Raw genomic sequence first — 14,302 nt, forward strand, 5'->3', positions numbered from 1 at the left:
TATATAAATATATAGTGAATGTCCATTTAAGAATCTTGTCTTTTATTCTTGTGGGTATTTTCTAGCTGAGCATCCAATACTGCAAATTGGTTTAAAAACTCTCCTCATCAGTGTTTACCGTCAACTAATAGACCAGGATTAAGCCGTATTAATAATAATTAAGCTTGCATATGTAGATAATATCAGTGAACCTCAGCGAGTAATCCTGGAGACGCTTTAACCGCAGCGACACAGATCTAGTCAAGGCTGTGAAAATGTGCTGTTGAATTTCTGTTTACAAAGCATACACACATCAAAGCCATCAATATCAAAGAAAAAAAAAAAGCCACCGAAAAAGTTGCCCGAAAGTGAAATCTTGTTACAAATTCTCACTGCCAAGGCTTTAAAGTTTATAAAAGACAAAAGAAAACACAGTAACTATTTTCAATCCTTGTTGTAGTTATGTTTTCTGAAAACCGAATAAAAACAGACTATAATCTAAAGCCAACCACTGTCTACAGATGTGGACACATTTGTTAGTAACCCTTCCATGAAAAAAAAAAACAAAAAAAAAGAACCAACCTGCAATTTTCTCTAAAATGATTTGAAACCTACCAAAATAATTGGAATCCATCATAGTTTTTTTTTCATATTTAATACAAATTTGACTTTGGCTTTGATTTAACAGAATATTTCAATACTAAAACAAATACAATGGCATGGACAAAAATTAAGGGACCCTTCACCTAATATTTTGCCGAACAACCTTTAGAGGCAGACTCTACAAGCAATTTCTGTAGCTCTCAATAAGACTTCTGCACCTGCCAAGAAGTATTCTGGCTCATTGTTCTTAAGAAAACTGCTCTGGCTGTCTGAAGGTTTGAAGAGATTCTTCTCCAGGTTGCACTGTTCAGCTCTTTCCATAGATGTTCAATAGGATTCGAAGCATGGCTCATAGAAGGCCACTTCAGAATAGTCCAAACATTTTTTCCATAGCCATTCTCGAGTACTTTTTGCTATGGGTTTTGGGTCATTATCCTGTTGGGGGATCAATGACCTGCAACTGAGATAGAGCTTTTTGACACTAAACAGTATTCCTGGATAGTCTTGAGATTTCATTGTGCCCTGCACAGACTAAGGGCACCCCATGCCAGACACAGCAAAGCAACCCCAAAACAAAACCAAGCCTCCGCCATGTTTCACAGTGGATATGGTGTTAAAAGCATTTTTTTTTTGTCTGTGGACGGAGCTACCAAAAAGCTCCAGTTTTTTCTCATCTGTCCAAAAGACATTCTCTGAGAAGCATTGTAGCTTGTCGATATGCATTTTAGCAAATTCCAGACATTTATGTACCTTGACCTTGGAGTTTAACTTATATTTGTTTGGAAATTTTCCTTGGCTTTCGGTCTACCATTTGCACTATTCTGCTCTTCAATCTGGGGACAATTTTACTCTTGTCCAGGGAGGTTGACTACACTCCCATGAACCTTAAACTCCTTATTTTTTTGTAATTGTTATTACACAAACATCAACATGCTTGGAAATCATCTTACAGCCTTGACCTTTGGCATGCTGGTCTAATGTTCCTTCTCTCTCCTTTGCTTTTTCTGGTCAATGTCTAGTGTGGTGCACACGATGATACCAAACAGCAGAGTGACTACTTTTCTCCATTTAAAAAGGCTGACTGACTGATTACAAGACTGAAGACGTGTGCAGAAAATAGTTAGTTTGAAACATCACTATGTTACAATTTTAAAATAATCTTTTCTAGAGGTACCAACAAATCTGTCAAGACCATTTTAGAATATCTTCGTAGAATAAGCAAAAAAATCATCCATCAAGTTTTGTTATTATATTGGTTGGAGTTTTACAATTCACATTATTCTAAATGTGTATGTAAGTTGGAACAGGCAAATTTTTGTTTAGTTTTGGATAGCATAGGGAAGGGTTAACCCCCTGTAAAGTTTGTTTTGCTGTGTGCGCCCCTGTTCAGAAGATTTCACCTCACTTTCTATCCCTGTGACAATTGGATTTTGAAAATGTTGGGTTGTCGCGGAAACAAGGATTGGTGATAAAGCTTCTGTGGAGACACCTTTTCCCCCATGATAACTCTTACTGGAGTGAATTCCCCTTCCTAGGGGTAGATTTCCTTTCACTTCCTGTTGTCTCAAGGACAGGAAGTGAGATTAAATATTGCCTAATGAGGATACAGACAGCAGTAAAAACCTCACAGTGACCCGGAAGAAGAGGCGGGCACCCCTTCTCTGCATGTCTAACAAGAGCCAACTTCCTGTAATGTACGTACAGTACTACGAACCAGACCCAAAAAAGACGGGCACTCCTTGTCGGCATGAGTGCGGTAGCATTACAACTACCCCCGCTGTACGGTAGGAGCCTCCAAGCCTCCGTTTGTAAGTAGGAGTCGTATGTAAGTCGGATGTATGTAACTCGGGGACTGCCTGTATAGCTAAAAATAAATCAGAGGTTTAAACTCTTCACTACTCTATACAAAACAACAACAAAATCTTGGCTATGCATACACTTTATATGCAACACAAACTTTTGGGGATTGATATAACTATTGCTTCAACAACACTGGCAGCTGTGGAAGGACCGTACGTATCTCTAACTACCTCTACTCCTCTTATATGTTATCTTTAATGTCTATTGATGTGATTGTTGACAACATTGAAAAAAGTTACGGGATCCATGCTGTAGAGTTCTTGCCCATTGTTTGCATCGACACTATGTGCTTTGATTTGTACTGTGTAGCTGAGTATTTGCAATATTTTTGTATGGATATTCCTGTTTTATAAAACAAAGAATTTAAGAGAAATAGAAAAAAACCTGGCAGCTGTGTGTATGTATTTCTTTAACTGCTAGCAGGTCTGTTGCAAAGGAGCCCGTCCACTGCAATCTGGTATAGGAAGCAGTTACAACTAGCCCTCAGAACAGCAGTGGATCTGGCAACTAGCAGAAGTGAAAATGACATGACCCGCCATAGCACGGGCCGAGGCTGTATGCTAAAACTGAACAAAATAAAGATCATAAGCTTTGAAAGTTTTGGAGAATAGAACCCAAAAATCTGCTAACAAGGTTACTGTTCGGGAGAAGATGGTCTACAGAGTCAGCCACAAGTGTTGTAGAACTCTTAGAAGGTCCAGGACAAGATCGCATTGTAATTAATTTTATGGCTCTTTTGCATTACCACCGTGAACTCATACTGACCACAGTATGGCCTCATTCAGACGAGAAAAGGCCGGCACATACAGTTCCGTGCACGGCCGTATCAGGCAGCTCCCGGGAAGGACAGGTGCTGCGTGTGATTAGTTACGCAGCCCCTGTCCTTCTCTATGGGAGTACGTGGCCATACGCCATCCTACGCTCACCCACCCTGCACGTCCGTGCGGGTGTCCGTACTCGTGCGCTGACAGGATGGATCCCGCCTGCGTCCGAGCCGGGACACCCGCCCCTGCACTTGGGGTGAGCGTAGGGCGGCGTATGGCCGCGTACTCCCATAGAGAAGGACAGGGGCTGCTTACTAATCACACGCAGCACCTGTCCTTCCCAGGAGCTGCCTGATACGGCCATGCACGCAGCACGGAGCTGTACGTGCGGGCCTTTTCTCGTGTGAATGAGGCCTTATTGTGGTCAGTATGAGTTCACGGTGGTAATGCAAAAGAGCTATAAAATTAATTACAATGCAATCTTGTCCTAGACCTTCTAAGAGTACGTGCCGGCCTTTTCTCGTGTGAATGAGTCCTATAAGAGATCCTTTATCTGGAATCTGCCCATGTCGCACAGGTGATACAAAATGGAAACAAGTAGCTAAACCTAGTAAAATCCAGTGTAAGCTCAAACATCAGTTTTGCATTTTGGAACTTGTATAGACATTTTAAGTTTTAGGGTTTTAGGTATAGCACTATATACTGAAAATCTGTTTTTTTTATAGTGGGAAAAAGTTAGAACCTTTGTGAGGCTTTCACAGCGGTCCCCCTGAGAAGATCTACCTTCAATTTCTGTCCATATGATGACACAAAGTGAGTTAATCACCCCAATAGGGTAGTGATCACCAAAACAAAGATTATTACCCAAAGCAAAAAAAGGTAGTACACTTTACCTATCCTATAGCTTCCCATTCTGTCCCAGGCAAGCACTGTGTTCATTACCTATGGTACTCGTTTCTCCTAGAAAATAATAACCGTTTGGGCAGCCTGCACAGAGTCCGTCTTAACCACAGTGAAAAACAGACAGATGGGGGTCAGAGTTGATCAACACTGTGCAGACCCTAGGTAGTGATTTTTCACCACAAAGATGAAGTGTTCTTTGGAGTTTATATTCTTCGGAGGCCGAGTGGAAGAGGATTTTTTTTTAAAAATGTACTTATTTTTAATTTAGCGGTTGGACATGTGTAAACCATACTATGTCTACATAATGTTCTTCCCGCTTCTTACCAGCAACCAGCCTACGCACATCCCTGGAGTGGTGTTATCTCCAAGGAACATCAATGTAGTAGCTGAAAAAGCCAACCTCTCCGTCTATTCCCCAGGGTGTCTGATGAAGTCTGAAGGTCAGCATTGCTATTGCACCTAATGTCTATGGGAACATTCATTGACAGAACTTCAGTGATCTACAAATGAGGCCAGAGCCTGAAAACAACAGCGAGATTTCCTTTTGCTGCCAATTTAACAATGTTCTTGTGGGTTAGTCTAGCCCAGAGAATAATGTATGAGCTGCCTGATAATGAAACTTATTGGACACTGATCTTGTTCTTATTATCTCAATCCCGACCTTGTACAAATACCTATCTTGGCGCGCGCAAAATGCAAACAGTGTTTTAATTTTTAATTAGGCTGCTCTTTGTGCTCAAATTCAAGGGAGGAAAAGAGATGCTGCTGTAAGGATTACTACTTCATTACACGTTCTCTGCGAGCTATCCCATCAATATTGGTAGTTAATACATTGCAATAAGGAAAGGGGGCTTGTGGCAAACTCCCTAGACTTGCAGAGATTACATGAAAATATAGGGAAATGGAAACTATAACGGTGCATTTGAACTCAGAAATACATACTTGTCTGGGTCAGGGAAGATATGGGTCTAAAAAACACCTGTTCTTAAAGGACTACTCCATGTGAAACGGAAACTGTTTAACCCTCTTAAGAGTATAAAAAGGTGACTCATTTAAGGTTCTTCAGATCTAGGGGAATTCATAGTAAACCTGTGGTTTGCTCATGCAGTGCAAAGCAACAGGTTCCCCATACTGCAACCTACTCCAGCAGCACGTAGTAAACATGACTTCTCTTCCCCACATGTTCATTCACCTGGTGGGAGCAAAGAGAGAAAAGCCCAATGCATTCGGCGAGGACCCTATTTGCCCACATGTGATGGCACTAGACCAATTAACCAGTACCAGTGCAGCCGCAAGAAAGAAGGGGAGTGAGTAGTATGCTTCCCATATGTAGAAGTACAGAGTTAGAAAAGGTAACAGCACCGGCTCCTGGTACCTGGCCTGGTGCCATCACATGGGGTCAGGAAGAGAATCATCAGTCCTGTATAAGCTCCAAGTCACAACTCAGTATACTTATACTTTGTAGCTGCTACTCAGCAGCTGAAAGGAGTGGAAGAAGCCAAGGAAGTTAAGTACCGTATATACTCGAGTATAAGCCGAGTTTTTCAGCCCATTTTTTTTGCTTAAAAGTGCCCCCCTCGGCTTATACTCGAGTCAGCGTCTCAGTGGTCAGGTTTCTTCTTACTTACCTCGCCGAGCGTCGCGTCACTGCTGCTCTGGTGGGCGGCGCTCCGAGCAGGGTCATCTGGCAGTCTCCGGCCACCTAAATTAGGACCCGGAGACTGCCAGATGACCCTGCTCGGAGCGCCGCCCACCGAAGCAGCAGTGACGCGACGCTCGGCGAGGTAAGTAAGAAGAAACCTGACCACTGAGACGCTGACTCGAGTATAAGCCGTGCCGAATATAAGCCGAGGTACCTACTTTTACCACAAAAAACTGGGAAAAAGTATTGACTCGAGTATAAGCCGTGCCGAATATAAGCCGAGGTACCTACTTTTACCACAAAAAACTGGGAAAAAGTATTGACTCGAGTATAAGCCGTGCCGAATATAAGCCGAGGTACCTACTTTTACCACAAAAAACTGGGAAAAAGTATTGACTCGAGTATAAGCCGTGCCGAATATAAGCCGAGGTACCTACTTTTACCACAAAAAACTGGGAAAAAGTATTGACTCGAGTATAAGCCGTGCCGAATATAAGCCGAGGTACCTACTTTTACCACAAAAAACTGGGAAAAAGTATTGACTCGAGTATAAGCCGTGCCGAATATAAGCCGAGGTACCTACTTTTACCACAAAAAACTGGGAAAAAGTATTGACTCGAGTATAAGCCGCGTTTTTCAGCCCATTTTTTTTGCTTAAAAGTGCCCCCCTCGGCTTATACTCGAGTCAATACTTTTTCCCAGTTTTTTGTGGTAAAAGTAGGTACCTCGGCTTATATTCGGGACGGCTTATACTCAAGTATATACGGTATGTGCTTCTGGGGAGAGAAAGTTAAAGGAGAACTATGAGGTGAGTGTTTTTCACTCATCCTCATAGTTCTAGGCGACCTGTGACAATGAAACTGTCACAGGTCGGCTCAGTAGATCGGGAAGTGAGCGAACACATACCGGCGTTCGCTCACTTCTCGATCTTGTCGCGGCAGAGAGCCGTGACAGGGGAGGGACTGGATTCCCCAATCCCCGCTGTAGCTCGCGGTATACTGAGCTTTGGGTGACGGGAGGACGCTAGTTTGTGTCCTCCCGTTACCCTTAGGAGAACTATGGGGAAAAGCCCTAACCCCGTAGTTCTCCTTTAAGTGAACCTAGCATAGGGAAAGAAAAGCTCCCATATTCATTTTGGATATGCTTCTTGCTCTGTCCTTTATTAACCATTCCACTGTGTCACAGTACTTGTTAGAGTATCTAAAAGAGGACAACAATGAATCTGCCTTTTTCCATGTAAAGAAAGCATTAATATGGAAGGAGAGCAGAGAGAAAACAGAAAGGAAAAAGTAAACCGGACACAGAATAACAATTTTGAAAATGATAATGATTGATGACATAATAAATGGACATATCCTGTATATAAGGCGTAACTTACTGGGGTGGAAGGACAAGGGTTGTAGGCTGAGCTTTAGGCCGACGCTTGGCAGACACTCCCATCTGATTAGCTGAACGTTTCAGTGACTGCTGATTTAGCAGACCAGAAGCTAGGCCGGAATGGTACTGCAGCTGGGGAAACAAAGCAATAAGTCTGGATCAGTTACCAGGAAGAAAAAAAACTCATGCTGTAAAAAAATATCCACCAATATAATTACATTCTCCTATTTATATTTCTAAATGTGATGCATTAGGGAATGGTTAAAATCCTGGTCACCTTTTTTTGCCATTTGTGTCTCATTAAAGGGGATTCCCTTAACTCCCTGCCCAGTAAACAAAATAGGAAGTGGAAAGAAATCTCTCCAAGAGTGAGGTAATTCCCCTTTAATACAGTTGTCACAGTAATGTGTTTCCATATAAATATTTTCCCTCCATTTCTGTTCCAGCAAACTCAAAAAAGTCGGATTTCTGACTTCAGAAACATCCTAACTATAAAATACAGTAAAGCCAAGTCCTGATGGACACAGAATTGGTTGTTTGCTTCTGACATGTGTATGTGAATCACATGAGGATCACAAAGTGTTCATATCATTTTCATTGATCTGTACAAGTCGTTGGCATTGTCATGTGAATGCAAAGCCTGCTTGTCTGTCTCTTCTCATCCCCCCAGTGGTTTTCAGGGTCCCCCACACTTTTGGGGGACCCGGGACCATGGCAATGATTTCAGGATGGAGAGCAGGGAGCTGAGATCTGCTCTGGGATCAGTGAGACAGGAGTGCTGTGTAATAGCAATAAGGTTTAAGTTAAGAAAAAAAAAAAGTGATAAAAAAAGTAAAATAAATAAAAATGAAAACAAACAAAGTCATAAAAAAGTTAAAAAATAATAGAATAAAACCAACCCTGCTGTCCCCCGCCATCTGGATGCAAATAAACGCACGTGTAGGGCATTATGTGTGTGTGCCATATTGTGGTAATCTGGCAACAGCACTCTCTAACACACACAATGTGCATTAAAGGGTAAGTTCACTTTCCCAAGTAATTTGGGAAAATGGAACTACTTGCTCAAGTAGATTGTCATGAGGGACAAGCAGATTAGGCACCCACTTTAGTCCTTGGACAAGTACTCTTTTTTTTTTTAATTTCCACACCCCTGAGATCTGTAGTCATGTCTGAGATGAACATAACTGCAAAAAAGGTGCCCTAGCAGAATTAAGGTATTTTTTTTTAGGGGGGGTAACAGTTCTGTCCTCCACACACTTCAGTTACTGCTGTCTGCATCACTGTTTCTCTAAATTCATTATCCTACATCCTACATAAACAGATTCAGCCTAGGTGGACTGACAATTGGGGTAGTAACATGCTGTAGTCACATTGCACTGGAAGGAGATTTGCTCTTCAATACACAGAGCAGGCATGACACTAGAAGATACGATGGGGGAAAATTATCAACACTGGAGCAGACTAAATCTGGAGCAGCTGTGCATGGCAACCAATCAGCATCCACCTTTCATTTTCAAACCTTAGCTGAACAAACTGAAAAAAGAAGCTGATTGGTTGACATAGGCAACTGCTCTAGATTCTTCTGCTCCAGTTTTGATAGATTCCCCTCAATGTTGCTTAGCATCCACCATGGGCAGAGGCAGAGCAGGTGTCATCGGGAGCCATTTCCTGCCACTTTATTGCAGTGTCATCACTACGACACACAGGAACCATTATTTGAGATTTAGCGCCAGATAGATCAAGAATGTTAGAGGCAAAGAAGTAATGTAAAAGGTAAGGCACATTGATTAGAGGAAAGTGTTGATACCGATGAAAAATCATTTTGCCTTGCGTTCCATGTTAATAATTATCTAAGATGGCCACTTATTCCACCCAGAAAAAAATATTTATTTTTTTAATTTAAAACTAAGTTCTTATTCTAAACTTAATCACAGATACAAAACCACTGTGCCCAAAGAGACATCAACCAGAAAATCTCCAAGGAGTCTATAAAAAGACATAAAACCTTCCGGGGTCTCCATCAACAATGGCCTCTTACCATATCCACTGTTCATTAACTGCCAGCTGCAGACGCTGATTGAGGAGAAGAGAATTTAATGAACACGGACTTAAAACAAGTCAAGTTCAGGCAGAAAAAGTGAGTAATTGACACTGATGACAGATAAAACACTTTTTTTTAATCCCCCTTAAGATACATGCAGCAACGGCACCAATTAATTATTTGCCGTAATCATGTCGGGAAATGATGATGTGAATGCACACTACATGCGTATGGGTACTTCTCGGAGTTCCCAGCATCAGCTTCCAAGGCAATTGTGTTCTCTGCTGTCATGAAGCGCTTTATAGGTACCTTCAGGCAGACAATCGGAACGCAACTCTTTTCACACAAGCAGAACTATGTTGAAACGGGCTTCTTGAATCCCAGTGCCTATGGCACTACAGTCTATCAAAACTCCAATGACGCAAAAAGGCAGCTCTTGCAACACCAAAGTTAGCATGGACCTCTACAAAAACAAATGTCTAAAAATAATTTATTTATTTTTAGCACTTATGTCAGAAAGTATGAATGTGAATCTCACAAACCTTTTATTTTGAGATGTTTAAAGCCATCTGGACATTGTTGAAGCAGTGTGTGCTTGAGTGAGTGCATGTATATACACAGATAGCATGTTGGAGGGCGATACAAATACTTGCAGACCTGGGTGCTCACAGAAGTCACATTCAATATGCACTCAGGAATTTTTATCGTTTATCGTTTTTTAGAGGACAAATAGGGCTTTCGTTTTATACCAAATATTTATAAATGAACAGTATATATCATAATACTGATACGTCTTACTGCAATAAAACACCCATAATTATATTCTACAATGTCCCATGAGTACATCAGTACCCCTCCACCCCACATACTGTACATGTTTAATAGGAGTTTATTATGGGAGTTACAAGGCCAAATATAGGGCTTGCTCATTTCAGTCATCATTCATGGAATTTTGGCACATTGCATTTCCAGGCCTAGATCACCTTTGAGACAGTATGGCAGCCTAGGAAAGAACATTTTTCCATAATAACTAGGGATGCACCGATACCAGTATTTTGGTACACAGTACCGATAATTTTTTTCCGGTACTCGCCGATACCAATTACCGAAAGTCCCATTAAGGAAGCCAGGTGGCATGTAATGACCCGCCCCCTGGCTTCCTGATTAGCCAGGAAGCCAGGCACCGTGTAAGGACTCGCCACGCGGCTTCCCGATTAACAAGAAAGCCGTCCCATACGAATCCCCCACTGTGGATCTCTGTCCTTCCTCCGGTACCCAGCCGGAGCGTCTTGCTGTCCAATCATGGAAGCCGGGTTGCCGTGTAATGGTGCGGCGCCCTGCTTCCTGATTGGCCGGGAGGCCGGCTCAATGCTCCCTCGTCATGAGATGACGAGGGAGCATGAAGCCGGCACCCCAGCCAATCAGGAAGCAGGGCGCTGCGTCATTACATAGCGCCCAGCTTCCTGATTGACCAGCTTCCCGGCCAATCGGGAAGCCAGGCACCGCGTCATTACACGCTACCCAGCTTCCTGATTGGCCGGGAAGTCGCCTCCATGCTCTCTCTTCACAAGTGACGAGAGAGCATGGAGCCGATTCCCGGCCAATCAGGAAACCGGCAGCGTGTAATAATGCGCTGCCCGGTTTCCTGATAAAGGAAGTATCGGGCTAGGCATCGGAGCATTTGGGCGAGTACTCCCCCAAATACTCGGTATCGGCACCGATATCGATACTAGTATCGGTATCGGTGCATCCCCAATATTAACATACCATTTTCAAAAGTAGACAACCCAGAGTATTCTAAATTGGGTATTTTGAGTTGTTGTGTGCAGCCACTTTATCAAAAAATGCTGTCCACCCTTAGAAGCTTATACTTTCATCTGTGCTTTCACACACAAATTCCTTTCTCACAGTATATTTCATAAATCCTTATACGTCTTACTGCAATAAAGCCCCAATATTTGTAATTAGCAATGTCTAACAAATATAACGGTACCCCCAGGTACTGGTTATACAGTTTTCTTTTGGAAAGTTACAGGGCCACATATATTGCATACCTATTTCAAAACTTGGAAATTTGAAACATTGATTTACTGGGTCTAGGTCGCCTTTGAGACGGTATGGCAGCCTAGCCTAACTTTTCAGATTGGTGTCAAAAAGCAACGTCAGGACGAGCCAGGTCAAAAACCAGTTTAGACAAAATACTGTGATCAGAAACTAGCTGAAAGGGTAACATTTTAAACACAGGTAAAAATCACACACAAAAAAAGCTGAACGTTACAACTGAAGGGGTTAATTTTTTTTTTAACAAAAGAATTAAAAAATGGGTAAAACTAACAAAGGGTAAAATTATCATTTAAAAATGCAAAAATCACACCGGAATATGCCAGACAGTACTACTGTACTGATCAGAGTGGTCGCAGTTATAAAACTACAGTGAGGAAAATAATGATTTGATTCCCTACAGATTTTGTAAGTTTTCCCACTTACAAAGAAATGAAAGGTCTATCATTTTTATCATAGGTGTATTTTAAATGATAGAGACAGACTATCAACCAAAAATCCAGAAAAAAAACACGATACAAATGTTATAAATTGAGTTGCAGTTCAGCGAGTAAAATAAGTATTTGATCCCCTACCAACCAACAATAATTCTGGCTCCTCCCACAGACTGGCCATGTGGTACACAAATGAGTCCTGTCACTTTAAGAAGGTGCTCCTAACGACAACTCGTTATGTATATAAAAGACACCCGTCCACAGAATCTCTTTCTTCCATTCAAACCTCACCACCATGGGCAAGACCAAAGAGCTGTCAAAGTATGTTAGGGACAAGATCGTATAAGATCACGGTTGAAAACACTGCACGCTGCGTCGCAAAAAAAGGCACATGTGCCTTTTTTTCCAGCGCGGATGTAACCCCATTGAAATCGATAGGGCGGTGCGGCAACCGCTGTATGCAACCGCACAAGATCCCCCAAGTCTGCACCAGCCCTAAAGGGTAAATTCACTTTCCCAATTTGGGAAAATGGAATTACCCGCACAAATCTGGCCCCCTCTCGCTCCCTGCTATACTTACCTTTCCGCGAACAGTGCTTCCCGTCCGCCAGTACGGGTTACCATCTGTACCTGGGTCATGCATTCTGAATTTCACTCGCAAATTGCATGCACTCGTTGGTCAGCACAGTCACCCGATGGCGCTGACCAATGAGAAGCTCTTCTTAGCACTGCTAAATACGGCTTTGGTTAACATTATTGTTTTGTATCAGGACAAGTAGATTGTCATGAGGGACAAGTAGATAGGGCCCCCACTTTAGTCCTTGGACAAGTAGTTTTTTTTTTATTTCCATCACCCCTGTGGAAGACAATATAGCTAAAAATAACGAATTTACTACACAGAGTACTGAAGATACAAACAGGTACACTAATGTCCAACATTTTTTTACTTTTTTTTATCTTTCAGATTTTTTTGTATGGGAAATCAATAAAAAAAAAAAAGGGATGGTGGTTCTGAAAGACAATGGTTTCGAAATGTCAGCGGCTCAAAGCTTCGATCTCCAGTCTGGGAATTTGCAATGAGAGCAATATGCAGAGTGTGTTATGGAATTAAAGCGAGAGAGACAGCTTGGCACAATTCACACTCTCGAATGTTCCTTTAGCTTCCCTCTGATCTTCTCCACTACATGCGGCTTATTAAGAGCTGGTTGCAAGCTCAGCCATTTAAAAAACACAGCTGGCTATAGGCTTTCCCTAAAGTGAACATCATGGTTTCTGTTCTATTTGCATAGGCAGCAGAGATGCACTATAAGAGTGTCTTATATCTACTGTAAATTCAGCAGGCTTTTTACTGAAGCTCTGGAATGAACAGCAGCCTCTTGTCACCTGGTCATGTGAGCCAGTGAGCTCACAAGAGTTCTGTGCTTGAATCACTGGACACTCTGGCTTACACACTGCAGGCTCAGATAGATACAAGGTCTTTCAGAAGATGAAAATGCCTCCACGTATAAGGATTTACATAGCGGGGATCAGGTGAAGAAGGTCAATGCCAGGACTAAGGTTAAAGTCAGTTGGTGGAAGGCTAAGTAAAGGATTTGTGGACTTATAGTGCAGCCTCATAGATTCTGTTTGAATCTTCCTTTGCTGCAAAGGAAGTAGATCCTGGCTGCCACTAGAGGGAGCTGTTGGAAAATGCGTTATGTCTTGGGGTAATGTCCCTCTATCATTGCAGCCAAGGCAGCTTCTGCATCCACAGTAGGTTGCAAACAGACCCTTGGATGCTGCAGTCCACCAAAATCAACGATCTGGGCAAGACAGGAAAGTAAGGACATTCACTTCTTTCTTAAGCTTCAGAGGAAAAGAAAAGATGTGCATTTATGTAGTTGCCCTTTAGTGTGTCAAGAAAACAAAACTTACCAGAATGTATCTTTAAAGCTGCCCACCAGAAATGGTATTTAGTTGCTTAACTGATGCCGATTACAGTAGCGAGAGCATGTTTTTACAAACATTTATTTCTAATTCTCTTCATGGCTGCACAAAATCTATGTTGCAAATGCTTCTTTTAGGCATCATTTACAGCATTTAAAGCTGCAGGGTGGGAACACAGGGAAATAAGTAGTGACGATAGGTATGTCACCACCTGATGGTGTAGCATCCTCCTAGACCATTTTCAGAAAAATGTAATTGGGTTGGGGGTAGAGAAATCTCTTGCAGACTGTAAAAGTTTAGACATTTGGTCACTGGCAGTGTTCCACTAACACCCTGGCATGTTAGATAGTATCTCACTCCCTTAGTCATAACAAGAAATATTTCCACTTACTTTCCCAGCTGCTTTCTTGAGCAAAATATTGACAGTCCTTAAGACTCCCATCTGTTTCCACCCATCCATGCCTGCTAAAATAAACACTTGGCAACACTCATTATCCTTCCCAACGAGGAGGTGAGGCAAGCCACTCCCCTGTGATCTTGTACTGGACACTAGGGATGCACCGATACCAGTTTTTCTGTATCAAGTGCGAGTATTGATATTTTTTTTCCATTAATTTGATACCGGAAGTCTCATTACGAAAGCGGCATGTAATGATTCGCCGCCCGGCTTCCTGGTTAGCTAGGAACCCTTGGCGGCGAGTCATTACCTGCC

The 14,302-nt window shown here is 42.2% G+C and overlaps 1 protein-coding gene across 1 annotated transcript in view; it reads right to left on the bottom strand.

Moving 5' to 3' along the window:
• The window catches only part of MED27 (mediator complex subunit 27), a 282,147-nt gene that overhangs the window by 160,584 nt on the left and 107,261 nt on the right, over positions 1–14,302 (bottom strand). The window contains exon 3 of the mRNA XM_018566530.1: positions 7,130–7,260. Within this exon, the coding sequence (XP_018422032.1) occupies positions 7,130–7,260 (131 nt within the window). The remainder of the gene's footprint in view (positions 1–7,129; positions 7,261–14,302) is intronic.

This window comes from Nanorana parkeri, unplaced genomic scaffold (assembly GCF_000935625.1).
Source record: "Nanorana parkeri isolate BGI_ZX_2015 unplaced genomic scaffold, ASM93562v1 scaffold958, whole genome shotgun sequence".
Lineage (NCBI taxonomy): Eukaryota > Metazoa > Chordata > Amphibia > Anura > Dicroglossidae > Nanorana > Nanorana parkeri.